Here is a 17,045-nt window from a genome sequence, read left to right as displayed (position 1 = left end):
ATTACCCAACATTAATTTAGAGTCAAATATAAACAATTTTTTATTTTACTAATTAAATTAAAGCAAACAATAATGTTCAAGCTAACCTGAGAAAATATAGACAAAATGTGCGCAGAATGTGATGGTGGAAATCCGAATACAACGACCCAGTGTCCATCAGAATCTTGAGCACTATCAGCAATGGGTGAGGTCTCCATCCTGATAAACAGACATATTAAGTATAAGAAAATTTTAATTGGTTAAACTTCAATAAGTCAACATTTAACCTAGAGCATTCTATACATTTTCTTCTTTTACTAAAATCATAATGAAAATGGGTTTAATTTTCTATTTTTTGTTTTAAAGGATTTTTCTTTATAACAGAAAACTTAATTTGTAACTCAAATAATAAACTGTACGTAGTTAGAAATTTTGAAAATGTTTTTATTTTTAATACCATTTTCTTTTACAATCTCCTTTCAGTAAATGTTTTTTAATGCAAGCCACGACTACAATAGATAACTAACTCAGTTTGGAAACGTGTAGAAATTTTTTTAATTTAGACTCATTGTGATACCAACCGATTTGATACCTTATACTTATGCCAGCTATGACTTTCTATTTCTTTTCTAGTGCTATGAACAAAGTTCCGGATCTACATCTATTGGACGTTAGTCTGTCTTCAGAACAGACCACAATGAACTAAAATTAAAGAAACATTTTGAAAGATCCCAAAAGGAATCTTTGTTACATTAAATAAATCTGTTGAGGTTAGTCCAGCACGATGTTATACACGCCAATAAAGATGGATGTCAAGACTACTTGTGTTCTCTTAGACATAATAGGAGAGTGAGTCGAGTCAGAAAGGGTGTTATTGCGGAAAAAGTATTCTGGCTTTAATTATTTATTTTGTTTTCATTTGACTTTTTACTAATTGAAACTGAATATAAATAGTATTTTTCAACCACTCTCCATCCTCATTGGGTCTAGTAGAAAATTATCGTAAAATTTGAATAACATTCAGTTTTTATTAAATGAAGGGTCTTACTGATTCGTGGGAGAAGAAGGAGTTACGTTTCCATTTTGAGTACTGGTGTCGAATTTCTCGTCGAATAATGATGCAATCGGCGGACCATTTAATCTTGCTTTAGTCCCTCTGAAATGGAAGAAATTAGTAAATACAATAAAAGCCTCATTTACAAGGGTAAAGGAATGGTTATTTATCATTCCTAGGAAAAAATTAAAAGTTATTTTTGCATCTGCGGTGTTTTTTTTAGTTTTACAAGTTTTTAAAATTAATTGGAATGAAATTATGAATTATTGGAACTAATGATTTGATAAGAAGCTATGTAGAATTATAAATCATATTTGGCTACTATTCATCTCTTCAGAATCTCTATTGTCTCTATTCAGATCGACAAATTATACCGTGATGAAACTCTCAAGGGTATGGTAGAAGTTTATCTGCCACGAAAAACCCAAGCAATTTCCGTTGTACAGCTTTAATTAGATGCAGATGTAAAGTAATTTACAAATACCTTGTGGCAAGGCTTGTTGTACGGGCTGAAGTCAATATCAGTATACTAGATTTTCAGTGTGGCTTCAGGTAAGGCGTTCTTTTGATGGCATTGTATTCAGGAATAGCACTCACTGCTAGTACTATCTAATCCGGTAAGTCTGCGACTAAAAATTTGTATAGACCTAAAAAAAACACTCGACTCTATCAATCATTTCTTGCTCTGGCCAAAATTAACATCACTAGGTCTCGCCGGAAACATGCAAATCATAACCAAACTCTACGACGCTAAATTACAAGTCATAATTAAAGTAATCTACCCAGGAGTATCTTACCCAGATAATCTCTTACCACAGAGGGGCCATTTTGCACGCAAAATCCCTCGGTCTCATATTTGTGACCCTAATTTTTGGGAGTTCAGATGCCAGCCTCCGGACAGTGAGCTGTCTTACACTGTCAGTCGCCGGAAAGTGAGCTGTATGAAGCTCCTAGGAAGGCAATATCGTATTTACGGCCCAGCAGCTGGATTCGATCCTGGTAATCTCCGCGTGGGAATCTAATACGCTAACCACATAGCAGATCTAGTTCACCGATTTGCTAATCTGTACAGAAGTTCACATTATCCTCGGAAGAGGTTAATCATTCGATTCTCTCTCATACAAGTAAATAAAGTTACCTGTGTTTTTCTAGGTTTGATAGAAAGTCCCTTTTCCTATGACCAAACTTACAACTAACTTAGTTTTTTCTCTTTAATTTACGGGTGTTAAATTTGATCAATAGTTGGATTAATAAAGTTAATAATATACTATTATTAATATATGGGCGCAATAGAAAATACAGAACATTCGCTTAATTGTAATTACATTACCTGTTATAATCTGGTCTAAAAGGTGTCATTCTATTGTGAGGCGATACATGCAGTAAGGCAGAGTTGGATGGTGACATAAAACTTGATTCTGCAGTGCCCGGTGTTGCTACCCGGCTTGAAATCCCTTCTTCTGGATTGCCTACTAAGAGCTGCGACTCATCGCCTAGAAGAAATTCAGGTAAGAACTGGGAGTGGTTCATTGGAGAATTCATTTTGGGCACTCTCTGTAAAAGAATGAGAAGTTAATATCAGAAATAAATATGTGAAGAAAAACCAAAAAAATTGTGTGCATTTCACTACAAAGTTATTCTTCTTTTAAGAATTTTTGCGAATTACTTGCAATGAAAAATTCCATCTTTATACTATTTAATAACCCAAACAATGAATTTAATTTTGTTCATGCCTCGTGCCAATAATATTGACAAGTTTAACCAGTGGAAGGTCAAAATTAATTTAAAGACTAACATGATACTACAATAATACTAGTTAACGCCTTTTAGTCAGCACAAAATAAGCCTATATTCACTTTTAAGTGGAACAATTCTTTCCAGTACCCAGAAACCTAACGTATCCATTGTTCTTAGAGGATGAAATTCCGAACTAGAACTATCTTCTGGGTATAGATATCCAGAACGTTTTTCTGCATATTCTTTGGACCCATTTCTTTCTTCCAAAGTATTGTTCCACTGTCGATAAGTTGCAGCTGTCGACATAGAAAATTCCTGTGGCCAACATTTCCTAAAATTGTGATCCATACATGATGAAACTAATTCTACTAAAAAAAATACACATATGATTACAGCTGAGATTGTATTATTTTTTTCACTTCGCTATTAAATTATTATTCCTACAAAATTATAAAAATTGTTCCTATTTTTTTGGAAGAAGCTTTTCCATTTTTGGTTTCTTTGCACTAAATTCGTGTATACCAAAAATGAATGAGGAGGTGAGTTGTTATTTTTTAATAATTATAAAATAATTATTATTCTTATTTCTTTTTAATAATTTTTCGTACAAAAAATCATAGCTTACACAGTGTACATAAAAATCCACTTAATTAAATCGTTCTAAATTATCATTCTGAATTATTACTATTTATTTTAAATAATTAATGTGATTTATGTATTTTACTAATTAATAAATAGTATTACAATACCTTCATTTTAGTAAATTTACATTTCCAGTCTCATATTTTTATGGAAGCTTCAGATAAGTCAAGCAAAACCCTTAGAATTTGTCCAACCTGTCTAGGAAAAGGTGACAAACATTTTTAAATTTTAAAGCGAAAAAATAATTTTTCAATGAACTTCTTTTGAAACCTTTTTCAATGTTTATTTTTGTTTAGGATTTTTTGAGGAACCAATCAGGCATTCTGAAGAAATTATTGGTTCAAGGGAAGGTACAAAGTTGATTTGATACTTACAAATGTCTATTTAAAAAAAGAATATGATAAACATTACTTTCGTTCCTGTAACTATAATTACTTTTTGGGGGATGCAGACCAAAACCATTCTCTGGCCCGACAGAATTTCCCTGAAACAACTGCAGCCAGGCCGGATCTACTTCAGAAATCCAATCCAGCCTTACTCCATCTAGGCATCCCAGATAAATATATATGCAATTTTACATTCAAATTGCACAAGTGTAGGTCTTCCTTCGTGGAACTACTTAGATTTACTGAGATTTACATCTCCATTTCAACGTCACAAACGTACTCACACAAACTGAAAGACCTCTAGTCCAATTTGAATGACTCCGAGAAACGTTTGTTGGCTTTTGCACCAATTCTTCAACATATTTCACAGTTTACGCTCTTCCACTAAGCTTTTTCTGGACCAAATACCGACTAATTGAAGGAGATTGTAACGTTTGCATACCTTCACTTAAAATTAATTTCTTTGGCATATCTATCATTTCTGCCGCTTATTTACTATAGGATGTGAAAAATTCTATCTTTTAGCAACCTAAAAGGATATTTTAGGAACCTAAACAATATTTTGTCGTTCCTCACGTTGAAAGCAAGTAAATGAATGAATGAATTAGACAATAATAATAATTCCAATGAAGTGGAAAATTGAATTAAATTTTGAGGATATCTAATTAACCAAAATAATACCAGATTACTCGAGAGTAGGCTAATTGCTCAAAAGGAACAAGCAGGGACCTTCATATAGAAATAATCATTTAACTCGAAATGCCCTTTAAAGAATCAACCCTCTAGAAAACCTTCACAGTCAGCCTAAACTGAATGGAAGGAAGGTGACACCTCTATGAACGTTGTGAAGTTGTCCTCTCTTTAGAAGGCAGACAGATAGGCGTTTTATACTTCACGCTTATCCCCAATGAATTAATAAGATTAGACTAAAAATCAAACAGGATGACTGAAAAACTGATATTTTTATAGCCTACTCCTTGCCGAAGATAATAAAACCAATGAAAGTAAGCGACAAAAGCACAAAGGTAACAAGTTACTTTTCTTCAAGATTCTTATAACCTCAATGATCTACAATTAATAAAATATCCTTTTTTTTCATCCACCAGCAATCCACTAGGCGAAAGAATGATATCGCTCTTCCCATATTGCCAAGTAGGTCTACACCTTGTTCGAGACACAGTTATATGTCAAGAAGTTTCACAAATTGTACGACTGTGGAAAGGTTGTAAGTATTTGATTTAAAATGACAGTAAAAAGAAGGTTTAAGATTTTTCCTCACTTTTTTCACTGAGACATTACAACAAGAAGAGGGAGAGAATGGCTATACGTATAGCTAAATCTACAACTTTAAACATGTATTCTGACTTCCTACGGCTCTGTGTATTCATTGAATGTAGCCTGCAAAGAACTCAATCTAGTGTTAGCTATAATTTTTGCCTAAAGGGAAACGAATGTATTGACTTGTCAACTTTTTCAACTTATGTAATTAACATAACAGTCTTCTTCTTTTTTAGTCGTACTTAAATATGTTCTCTAATGTGAGTTCTGAGGCACTTTGGGCACTGTGCTTGAAGTAAATATCTTTGCATAGTGGGCCTTACAGCATCCATTTTTGCATCTTTGTTGAAACCATTCTGCCAGTGAAAATTTTGTTTTAAAAAGAAAGTCTAATGCATTTTACAAAACTTTTGTATTAACTAATAAAAACTGAAATTATAGTATGGAGAAAATCAGAAGTTGATATTTTTCTTTTATGCAGGCCTCAACTAAAACGAGACTCATCGCAGGTCAGTAAAGACTCCGGTGATAGCCAGAAGGATTATACAATCGGAAAAAGAGAAATAACAGACCTTGTTGAATTCGCTAAAGCCACAAAGATACAATTGAAGAGCGTAAATATGTAATATATACACTTATAATAATATTTACTTAAGTTGGAGAATTATTACAATATTATTTGTGAATATTTCCTCAGCAAACTTCGTTTCTAATCTAGTTTCACACATTTCTTCTACATCTCAATATACGCTACTTATCTATTTCTTTCCAGGCTAATCTTGCCTTCCTCACTTTCTCTTGCTTCCAGAGTCTCACCCTTTCCTATTTTCAAATCCACCCTTTTTTACCCTACTCTCCATACTATTCCATTTTTCCATTAGTCCTTTAATCTCTTTGGCAAAGACCTTCTTTGCTCATAGTACATACTTTCTTCGTTCCTCCAGGGCAGTATTTTCCTCATGGTTTATTGTTGGTTTTTTTACTGGGTTTAGCTTGCCATTGATCTTTGTACTTACGATTACTCTTTCTCAATTAAGCCTTTGAGTTCTCTTAAAATTCCCTAGATTGAACAGTGCTTAAATTGAGCTCCTTTTATTTCCATCCAATTCTTAATTTTTTCACCCATAGCCGTGCATTTAAAAGAATAAAAAAGTTAATTCTTATTTCAGCTTTTTCATGCGCCTTAACACAACCTGGTGGTTTTTAAAATAAAAGCAATCATTACTCATGGCACTAAAGATTAAAAAAATGTTTATGTTAATTATTTCTCACATTGTAGGGATGATATTGCAACAGGAGTGATTAATACTGTTCACATTGCAAGGCAAGACTCAGATGTAGCGCTTGCAATAATGCCACAAGTAAATCTTCAATCATTTATTTATAATTAAAACGATTATAAATATTCATTAACAAAATAAAACATAGACGAAATGATTCAAGGTAAACAGACAAATTTGTACACTTTTAAAAAGCATGAAGCTATATCACATCCTAATAGCTATAGAAGTGGTGAAGGAACTTTACTCAACTATTCCGCTTATCTCAAGACCCGTAAGTAAGCTTTGTAAGTATGGAAAAATTATCAATAACACATTTCTTGATTCTTAACACCTGTAGAAGTTTACAATAAAGGCACTAGGATAATATATGTTATGATTCTGTACACAATGGGCAAGTTAGGGAATATAATGAAAATAATTTCCCTCTTATCACAACCGAATGTAAACAACTGTGATTTTTTTTCCCCCCATCCAGTGAATAGCCTATTACCTAAATTTAGATACTACTGGATAGGGGTATAATTGATCCCAAGCTGATCTTCATTGTAATTGTCCTCCTATCACGTCTCGTCACCATAATTCTTATATTCTAACATCTAGAAGAATTTCAGATATTCTTCAGAAACGCCTCGAAATCATCCTTCCAGAGAGGGATATTTAAACAAATGTTTATAAGTAAAACTGTTAAATAACAGCAATTTGTCAAAGCCACCGCCACCAAAGGGCACTACTGTGGCAACCGATAATTCCAGACTTCCTCCAGTCCTGTCTGTTTAATTGGTTACGATTCTGGAAAAGGACTTCCCCGGAATGCAAAATTCTCTAGCCTTACACAAGAGGAGACGAAAACGCAAACTGTAATATGATACTGAGTTCGATTTTTGGTCTAGGACTAGGATTTTATTTAATGCCTTAAAATGAAAAATTAGCAAACAAATATTTTTCCTATTTGCCTTCTTCCACGACACTGATGGATAGTGGTAAAGTCTACCTGAAAAATGTACATTACTGAAGGCTTAAGGAAAGCGAATGGCAGGGGATTTATAGAAATTCGCTTGACTTGGAAGAACCAGCGCTTTCACTTATGCCAATCTGAGGGCCCGGCTGGAGAAAGATTCCTCTAAAAGAACTACCGATGACAAAGAATGTGGAAGTGCTGCTCGAGATGATATTGACGTTAGTGAGCTTTGTGGACGTGCTCAGTGCCTTAGTTAATGTTGTAAGCGATGAATGTGTCGCTAATCACTCAAATGAGATCATATTACTATAGAACTGTTCAACAATTCATTTATTTCATCATATCACCTTACAGGAGTTTGATGAGATGATACATCTGCTTCTAGCAAAGGTTTCTGATTTGAAATCTAATGTACGAGACGAAGCAAACGCTGCCTTGGATATTGTAGCTGCAAATACTCCACCTCAATACATTGTTAGAGCAGTCATTGGAAAAGGGCCCAAGTAAGAAATCATTCATTAATTAAGAAATGCTGCCCCATGTCAGGCAGTTAATTTTAACTTTTATATAAATGAAGCTAAGTGAAAAAAAAAATCTTTTGTTTCTATGCATCAATATATGTATAAATATGTAAGATTCCGTTTTTGGTGGAGAACCATGAGTTGTATTAAACAAAAAATAAATTACCATTATGTTGCTAGTCGCTCTACATGTAAAAACAGAGAATAAATTCGTTTTAAGATCCAAAAATGCCAACATTCGTGAAACTTCGGCACGACTATTGGATCACGTAGTGGATTCAATTGGACCAGCTCCTCTCATAACCGCTTACAATCTCCGAGAAATGAGAAAACTTATTTTAGAAAGTGCAGTGCTTTTCCTTGACGATCAAAACGCAAAAGTAAGGTACGGCAGATCTTATTTTTATATTGCATTTATTCAAATGTTTCTAAATAAATATTTCTAGATTATATATAAATGTAATTATGATCCCAGTAGTTCGATGCGCCGCAAAAAAAAAAAAATATATATATATAAAATTATTCTTTCAGGAAATTAGGAAAAATAATGATGGCTAAACTAATATCGGTGCCAGAATTTCTGGACATTTGCGCAAAAGATGTTCCTCAAAAAATGTTTAAAAGAGTAGAAGGAATACTACTAAACATTAAATACGAAAAACAATGTTTAACTTTAAACAAATAAAAATTTTTAAACAAAATATGATTTTAAATGATTTAAAGTATTACTATTTAATATAAATGCCTCAGAAAGAATTACTTGTTTAATTCCTATTTGCTCCCAAGCCCCAACTTTCTTCACTCGATTTCTGTTTACTAGTTAATAATTTTAGCTGCTGGCAAACATTTGGTGCATATTTTTTGTGCTCTCATTTTATATCATACGCATCATTTAGGTCCCATAAACATGAATTTATGAATGGGGCAAACGTAATCCACCATTAGTTAATAAACATTAGTTGAGTTGACGCAAATCGCCAAGGCGAAGATTTTGGGGGGCTTAGATGTCAACGTAGATGTGCTAGGGGCGAATGAAGAAGACAATTTGAACTTGGTCAGCCACCCAATAAGAGATCGTTAAGTTTCATCTACGAAATACTCACAATAACTTACTGGCCTTTCAGAAACAGTATTATTAATCACTTTCTTATTTAGATCAACATGAAGAAAACCAAAACAACTTGAAAATTTCAGAATTACAACATGGGTTGAACCTAGAAAAAAGTTGAGGGCAATGTCTTTGACAAGGAAAACATTTTCACAAACTATATTGAATAAGTCTAGCGACCAATTATATATATACATATATTTTAAATTCCTTTAGTTTCCATAAAATGGTTAACTTGAACCTTTAAGCTTAGACACTAATTAATGAAAATCTAGATTTAGCTTGTGGTGCTATTTTTTTTTTGTAAATTTAAAAATATCCTGTGTTTAATTTAGTTCTGCATATTTTTTCAAAGATCCTACATTTCTATTCACGTGGTACTATGAAGGACTAGTCTGTCAATCAGAATACCACCTATTATGAGTAGCTATTTGAATTAATACAGAAAAAATTATTTAGTTAAGTAAAAAAAGTTACGTATCATAAATAGTTTAAAAAAAAGTAGAATTAAGTTTTTACTTACATTTTAGAAAGTTATTTGGTGAATATATTTAAAATGAATTGTACAATACGTTAAACTACTTTATAATAAAAACATATTGATAAATAGAAATTGCGTTCAAAAATAAATAAATTTCACCAACAGTGCTTAAAAAGAAATAAAATATGCTACAGCATCACTCTCTGATCACATAAACTTCACAAGTAAGTGATCAACAACCGAACCAACCATCGCACGATGAATCAAAGTAAAGGCACAAAATAAACAACTTTAAGCAGGACAGAATTGCGCACAAGTTTTATGAAAGGCGCCACTTACGAAGATCAGTGTCAACGATAGTTAATTATTGGGAACATTGATTATTCTCTGAAAATTCGTATTCATTAAGTTTTTTTTTTTAGTATCATGTACAGATATTAAATAGAGATATCGGTCTGAATATAGAGTTATATTTTAAAATATCAAAATAACTATTCAAGTCCCTCCCAATGGAGTTGCTGTACAACCTGTTGGAACATGCGCGCGCATATCCAATGATATTGTGAAATATTGTGATAGTAAAATCAAAACCAGTCCAGAGAAATGTAAAACGCTACACCGGGCTGATAATTGATAGGGTTTGTTAGAAGCGAGGTGCATATTATATATTTCTTTAATGTTTAAAATGTAATCGCATAATTTTCTCCCCAAAATAAAGACTCTTGGTAAAATGGAGAGTACGCAAACCAAAACGAGCAGCTTAGAAGACGAACAAAAAGTGATCGTCAAGTTTCTAACCTTAACTGAAGATATAAAACCCAAAAAAATTCACAGTCGATTAGCGTTTGTTTATAAAGAAAATGTGGTGCTCCTTGATAATGTCCTTAAATGGTGCAAACAGTTCCGAGGTAAAAAACATACTAATTTAATATTTATTTGGTAATGATCTTTTAAACTGAAAGCCCCCTTTTTCTTTCAAGCTTGGCATTTAGTTTCTCTCTTCAATCTTTGAAATCAATGTATTTATTTTGCTAACGAATTTGAAAGAGGTAAATACTGATAAGTCTCTTCAGATGGTTAATGTGTTTTTTCAATAGAGAACACTAAATGAATATGAGCGTCAATCTCTGTCATCTATTTTCTAACAGTAACTGATTTTATTAATTACTATAGTTATTAAACGTTGTTTAATGGGTGTTTTTTTCTTCATTTTTAGCAACCAAAAACGTAAAAAAGATCAGGAAAAAAAGAGAAAATCCTTCCTCAGGCTTGCATTGTGCTGAAACTCCCTGGCGTCGTATTGATGTAGCAGATAATGGTGATGAAAAGACAACTGCCGTAAGCATTTTTTGCTTTGTTAAAGATTAAAATGGACCAAAAACAAATATGAATTTGTAATGTGTTTTAATAACTTGAAATTCGATATTGTATAGAGATATCTTTTAAAATATTAAAGTAACTATTCAAGTCCCTCCCAGTGGAGTTGCTATTTAATCTGTGTAATCTAATGATAATGCATACTAACTTCCTTTCAAATCTAACTTTTTTTGAATTGGTCATATGGGAATAATAATTTTTGGTTTTAGTTCATAATTATCGTTTCAGTGTCAATAAAGTTCTCATAACTTCTAACTGTCTTGTAAAGTGAGGTTGTCACATTACAATATTCAAGTGAAGTGTAATTTCCAAACTTAACTAGCTTCCTCACCACCAAAAAAAAAAAAAAAACGTTAACGATGACGAGTTTACTGACTGGTTTGACCCTTCATTGATTTTTCATTTTTATATTTTAAGTATGTGAGCTACTTACAATCATACCCAGATTATGAGAGTTCAATGGACTGTTATTGTATTTAAGAAGTAAAAAAAAAAATTATCTCATATAATTTTAAATTTGAGTAGTTAGGTTGTAATAAATGTTTTGTGGGTTTTTTAGAAAGTACTTCAAAATTGTGTAACTCAACTAATTATTCATATTGGGCCAGATACCTCCCAACGTCCCTGACGTGTATGTCGTCAGTTTAATTAAATGGCTTGAAATATGCTTCGTATAGTACATAATCACATAAATAAAACCCATAATAAATAGTAAAATAGTCACTGGCATCAGCACATATTTTCATTAAAAAAAAAAAATTATCCCATCGTAAAAATGGGTCCTAATAATAATAGCAAAATACTTTTGTAACCTCACTCAGAATAATACAGAAGTACGTATATTGAAAGAAAAAAAACTTATTTTAGAGATGTTTGCATAAATGGCCTTAGAAGGGTGCATGCAGGTTTATAAGAGGACTGTTCAAGCTTCTACATCAAGTGAGGATTGCTATCTTTTATGATTAGGTAGGAATAGGGGTAAAGCACACAACAAAACCATCAAAGAAAGAAATGATACAATAAATATGATAAAATAGATAAAGAATAGTAAACTATAAAATGTAAAACAATATAAAATCAAAATCAAACATATTCTACCATTTTTTTCTTTGCAGAGTCGTCAAATAAATTAAAATATAATTCCTACTCTCATGCCTAATTTTTTAACGTTACGTCAGTTTTCTATGGACACCAGTCTTACTATTATTTAAATAATTTGATTTTCTTTCCCTGGACAGTGTTGTTACGAGAGAACACTGTCATGATGCCAAGAGTGCCATAAAAATATCTTAATAAATAGAAAATATATTTCTTTCCTAAGAGAAAGTAAAAGTAAGAGGCTATAAATGTTTACTATGAAGACTTGATAAATTCCTTTTCATCTAGTTTTTTTCATTACAGGTTATTAAAAAAATCTACAGCATTCTTAACAAAGTGACAGATAAAAACTTCACCATCCTTATCGAACAAGCGGAATCGTTGCCAATTGATACTGAAGATTGCCTTCGGAATATTGTTAATGTCATTCTGACTTATGTTTGCAGTGAACACAAATATTCAAATCTGTATGCAAAACTTTGCGCACATCTTTATTCTCGAAAAGTACCTTATAATCAGCAAATAACTGATGGTAGCTCTACATATTTAGTCTTTGGAGAAGTACTTCGTACTGGGTGTGAAGAAGGTTTAAAATTGAAATTACGAGAAATCGAAGGCGTTCCATTTGAATCTTCAGAACCATTACGCTATAAATTGAAAGGACTTAACTTATTTATTGCGGAGCTTTATAAGATACAAGTACTGCCCATTGAAACTCTACATGAAGAATATTTACACCAGTTATTTAATGATTCCAATAATAACATTTACAAAATTGAAAATTTTTGCGTTAGCCTTAATCAATTAGGCAAATTTTTGGAAGTTCAGTGCAATAGAACACCATCAAAATTCTCAAAAGAAAAGCTAGATTTTTATTTCACGCATATAGGCAGTCTTTTAGAGAATAAATCCCAATTGCCTCCAAGAATTTATTTCATGCTGTTGGATTTAGCAGAACTTCGCGGTCGGAATTGGATTCCAAGATTAGAAACAAAAATTAAATTCCGTGTCATAAGGAAATTTAGATTTAAGAAATTCAACCAGAATTCTAACAACAAAAACGTTTCAAAAGGAAACAAAAACTTCAAGAAAGTCGCTAAAGGTAGATATCAATTTTTTTAAAGAATTGGACTATTGGTAAATAAGGTTATGTAAGAAAATTCTTTTGTAGGAGAAGAACAATCGGAGAAAAAGGAAGTGCAGTCTAGGGACTCCACATCGGAGACAGGAAAATACCCCAATATTATTAAAGGAGATATAATTGATGATTTTAAGGAAATTCAGGTATGTAATTTTATCTTTTCAAATCTAGGGATAATCTCGCAATTCTCGTATGAAGAGAGGCAAAAATCATTAAACGCGAGTAAGTTTCCTTGGTCTGGGAGTTTGAATAGTCCGTACTCCAGAGTTCTTGGACATTCCTGCGCTAGGTTTAGACTTCTGTAGGAAGTGGCCGTGAATAAGTATCGCTTGGTGCCTTGGCACCTAGCCTGATAAAGCGCCTTCACTCCTCTTTTTGTAGGGCCCTTCTTAATATGCATCTTCATACTCGATGTTTTTCTATACTATTGTGCAAGGCAAATTGAATAGGGTAAAGAGAGAGCCAACTCCCCTGCACATTAGAATTGCTGCTCACTTAAGGCGTCCAGTAAAATTTGTGAGCAACATCTCCTTACGCCTAATTTTGATTTCTCTGCGCTTAACCTAGCCAGCCTAGCTGTGCCGCTTCGCAGAAATAATATTAACAATTTACTTATTAAAACATAAAGTACTAAACAATAGATTCATCAGTATGAATAGCTTTTGGTAATCTGGTCATCAGGCGAGTTCATATTGCAATTTAATTATATAACAAAAAATAAGTGAACTCAAATTACATATTTACAAGCGATCTGCAATGTTAAACGTCTCTGCCAAAGATATCAAGGGCCAAGGCCAAGGTACCGGACAAGCCCATTAATTATGACGAGACTATCAAAACTGCGAAGTTCCTGACCAAACGCAGTAATGTAAGAAGCATCAAGTTCTATATGGACGTAACAATCTACCAATCCATAAATGGCACTGTTCATGAAAAATGCCAAGTGAAGAACGTTTTCAACGAATGTCTTTAGAAATAATTTGGAAAGAGCCTCGTTTCTTTTTTTCTATTAGTTTTTCTATTAGAACGAGGTCTGAAGAATGTCTAAACTTCCAAATTATGAAGGACTTATAATGCCAACAAATTTTATGCGCGAAACCGTCTATCCTACCTATCAAATTCTGTATTTTATTATTCCTTTACTTCAGAAGAAATCACGTTGTGCTGACAATTAGCCTAAAGTCGGGGATGAGGCCTTTTCTTGAATGTTTGTCTTCTTTTCTTCAGAAGGGTTTCTAACTTTTGTGTTTTTCGTCTCTTACATTTTTCTAAACTAAATTATTTTTCATTTTATCTTGGCTAACCAAGCTTGCTAGAGGTGACAGGTTCGTCGCTTCCTTCACCATTCTATCAGCCAACTAGTTCCTTTTGCAGCAATGATTATAACAATCTACTTGAACATAGCAAAATTCTGACAATACGCTTAGCATTCGCTGATCCTATTCAATCGAAAAATTGAGTGAAGGAAACTCTAGGCGTCAACTGACAAAGGGTCTCGTCTGATAATGGTACTCTAACTGAGCGCAGGTGAACCTTTAGCCTCAAGCAAACATCAGATTTGTTGAAGTGTAAAATATTTAATTCATCTCATTGCTTATCTACAAAAAGAGAAATGCAAAATAATTTTAAATTTCTAGTTAGTACATAAATTAGCATAATCGTAGAATAAAGGGTACTGTTCCATTTAAGTAAATCGCATGTATGAGTTTGACGAAGTGAGGAAAAGAAATTTATATGTGTTTCCTGTTAAATCTCTTCAAAATGTTTACTTACTAATTCTTAAATTTTAAACTTTCAGTACAAAGTTCGTAGCTCTATGAATAAGATGACGGATGGCAATATTGTATACTTTCTGGAACAGTTATTGGCACTTTCTTTAGAACAATATAAAGCTGAAATTGTTAAACTCATTACCGAAAAAGCTATAAAGGAACCACTATTCAGTCATTTGTATGCTGAACTATGTCGTCAACTGTGCGCTAAGAAATCACTCAATGAAACTGCCATTCAAGAAGGAAAATTTTCGTTTAAACAGTTACTGTTAAGTGAATGTGACCAATTGTGGAATGAAAAGATTAATGATAACCAAACTTACAATGAACAAAATGATTTATTCAGACGTAAAATAATATCTCAAGGACTTGCAAAATTTATTACAGAACTTTATAAGCTGGGTATTTTATCAAATGATACTATAAATGATTATTTAAAGTTTCTACTGGATGAATCAAAACAAACAGAGAAAAATATCGAATTTTTCTGTTATTTTCTAACATATATTGGAGAAGATTTGGAAAAGGAGAACAGAGAAATGTTTGAAAAAACTTTTACAACCATAAAAGTACTTCACAGTAAAACACCGCGACTTCCATATCGTATATGGTTTATGTTGTTAGATTTAATTGAATTGAAACAACGAAACTGGTTGGTTAGAGCGCCAGTTTTAGTGGAGGAGATAATAAGTGAACAGGACAATAGAAAGACTAATACCAGAGGAGAACATCGTTTTAAAGATGGACAAAATATTGAACGTTTAAAAAGGAGAAGTATGCGTGTTAAGCGATATAATCAGACAGGTGAGCAGCAGCAGCGGCAAAGAACTACGAGGTCTGCTCGAGTTGCTAAACAAAAATCTAAAATTCAACAACAATCACCAGCAAATTCAAGGGATATTAATAAGAGCTTTGATGTTAGTTGTCTATCTCGGATTACTGCCGCTACTATTAATAAAGAAAACAATTCTCTGGTAAGAGATCGCAGAGAGAACACACCAGAAAATGTCATGAACTTAGCTGGGAACATTAGTAGCAGTGGTGAAGAAACTTACAAAGCCGAAACCACAATTTCAGAAAAATTGTGTGTGGAATCTAAAGAAAAATCCGATCCACCTCAATGATTTTCTATAATTAATCACCGAAATTTGAATAGAAAAATTACGCTAAAATAAATTTTGCAAAAAGAAAATCTTAAACCGCATTTTTTTTTTTTTTTTTTTAAATTTTCTCATGCTTGAAAAAAAAAGCCCAATTTTACTGAATCAAACGCTTTGGGCCTTCAACGTAAACTTACAAGAACTATAAAACACAAAGTGAATTGTTTTGAAAAGTGTACTGACAATTTTTTTTGTTTAATTATTATTATTAAATCTTACTATCATTTTGATTGTAAGTTTGTAGAAATAATTTGATAGCTTTATTAAAAAACAAAAAACTTTGGAAATATGTTTAATATTTCTTAGAAAAACTTCCACATTTATTCATTTGTAAATACGCTTTTATTGTGATAAAATGGAATCTTAAGGCAATATTGAATAAATAAAAAAAGGCAAAATTTATAGTAATTATAAGGAAATATGAATAGATAAAAAAGCTATTAAGTATAAAGTTCTTAATATCGAATAAGAGTTGGTTGATAGTTTTGTAATGAACTGGTCTTAAATGATAAGATATTTTATAGTTCATTTTTTAATTTAATGATCCTTTAATTTAAAAAATAAAATTATTTGAAAGACATTATTATTATTATTTTAATCAATTATTAAATTGAAAACAAAAAAGCCTAGCCCGCCCATACCTATCTATAATTTTTCAGAAATAAATTACATCATCTTATTCTGAAAAAATTACATAAAATAATACTTATGTTATAGTTATACAAAATTAATTAAAGTAAAAATAAAAATAAATTGAAATTAGAACACTTTCTTTACCTAACAAAATAGTAGTATGTTACTTATGTACATGAATTAAAAGATGTAAACAAAAAACAGAAAAACAAGCAAAAAAGCAGAATTACAAATAAAGAGAGAGAGAGAAAGGAAAAAATATCAATCTTCAAATATGATATTACTCTCACAAAAAAAAACCGTTGACTGCGATATTGTCATTCGATAAAGCTTCTTTTACAGCTACACTAGTCAATGCTTCCACTTTTGGATTCTTCATTCAAAAAAATACTGCGTGCTTCAATAATGTTTCTGTTGTTTAGTTATTTCGTAACTTA

The 17,045-nt window shown here is 32.1% G+C and overlaps 3 protein-coding genes across 7 annotated transcripts in view; 2 read left to right on the top strand and 1 right to left on the bottom strand.

Moving 5' to 3' along the window:
* Nup35 (nucleoporin 35) overlaps window positions 1-9,708 on the bottom strand; it is a 33,319-nt gene extending 23,611 nt beyond the window's left edge. Inside the window, exons 1-5 of one of the 4 annotated variants that reach the window (XM_074120647.1) lie at window positions 9,470-9,694; window positions 3,520-3,610; window positions 2,364-2,587; window positions 1,028-1,135; window positions 87-198 (exon numbers count right to left, since the gene is read on the bottom strand). In XM_074120647.1, coding sequence (XP_073976748.1) covers window positions 87-198; window positions 1,028-1,135; window positions 2,364-2,587; window positions 3,520-3,525 — 450 coding nt within the window. In that variant the 5' untranslated portion in view covers window positions 3,526-3,610; window positions 9,470-9,694. Of the gene's footprint in view, window positions 1-86; window positions 199-1,027; window positions 1,136-2,363; window positions 2,588-2,917; window positions 3,119-3,519; window positions 3,611-9,469 lie in introns of those variants that run through there. The other 3 variants (XM_074120648.1, XM_074120649.1, XM_074120646.1) reach the window with 3 other exon arrangements.
* On the top strand, window positions 3,175-8,539 carry LOC141450330 (TOG array regulator of axonemal microtubules protein 2-like). Of its 2 annotated transcripts, XM_074120644.1 has the most exons (11): window positions 3,175-3,309; window positions 3,548-3,620; window positions 3,709-3,762; window positions 4,768-4,823; window positions 4,905-5,023; window positions 5,558-5,698; window positions 6,356-6,437; window positions 6,520-6,630; window positions 7,672-7,820; window positions 8,059-8,223; window positions 8,370-8,539. In XM_074120644.1, exons 1-11 carry the CDS (start codon window positions 3,298-3,300, stop codon window positions 8,521-8,523), a joined length of 1,116 nt encoding a protein of 371 aa, XP_073976745.1. In that variant the 5' UTR covers window positions 3,175-3,297; the 3' UTR covers window positions 8,524-8,539. The 2 variants fall into 2 exon arrangements, with proteins under 2 accessions (XP_073976745.1, XP_073976746.1); XM_074120645.1 differs by lacking the exon at window positions 8,370-8,539 and having other exon boundaries at window positions 8,019-8,224.
* A 170-nt stretch (window positions 9,709-9,878) lies between the features above and the next one.
* Window positions 9,879-16,555, top strand: LOC141450321 (uncharacterized). The gene is made up of 5 exons (XM_074120628.1): window positions 9,879-10,335; window positions 10,644-10,765; window positions 12,206-13,004; window positions 13,074-13,186; window positions 14,842-16,555. Exons 1-5 carry the CDS (start codon window positions 10,158-10,160, stop codon window positions 15,937-15,939), a joined length of 2,310 nt encoding a protein of 769 aa, XP_073976729.1. The 5' UTR covers window positions 9,879-10,157; the 3' UTR covers window positions 15,940-16,555.
* Window positions 16,556-17,045: the final 490 nt, after the last annotated feature.

The sequence above is a fragment of the Rhodnius prolixus genome, unplaced genomic scaffold (genome assembly GCF_049639745.1).
Source record: "Rhodnius prolixus isolate KJV_2025 unplaced genomic scaffold, Rpr scaffold_2, whole genome shotgun sequence".
NCBI classification, from domain to species: Eukaryota; Metazoa; Arthropoda; class Insecta; order Hemiptera; family Reduviidae; genus Rhodnius; species Rhodnius prolixus.
Note: the sequence above shows the minus strand (reverse complement) of the source record. Positions and strands in the feature narration are given on the sequence as shown.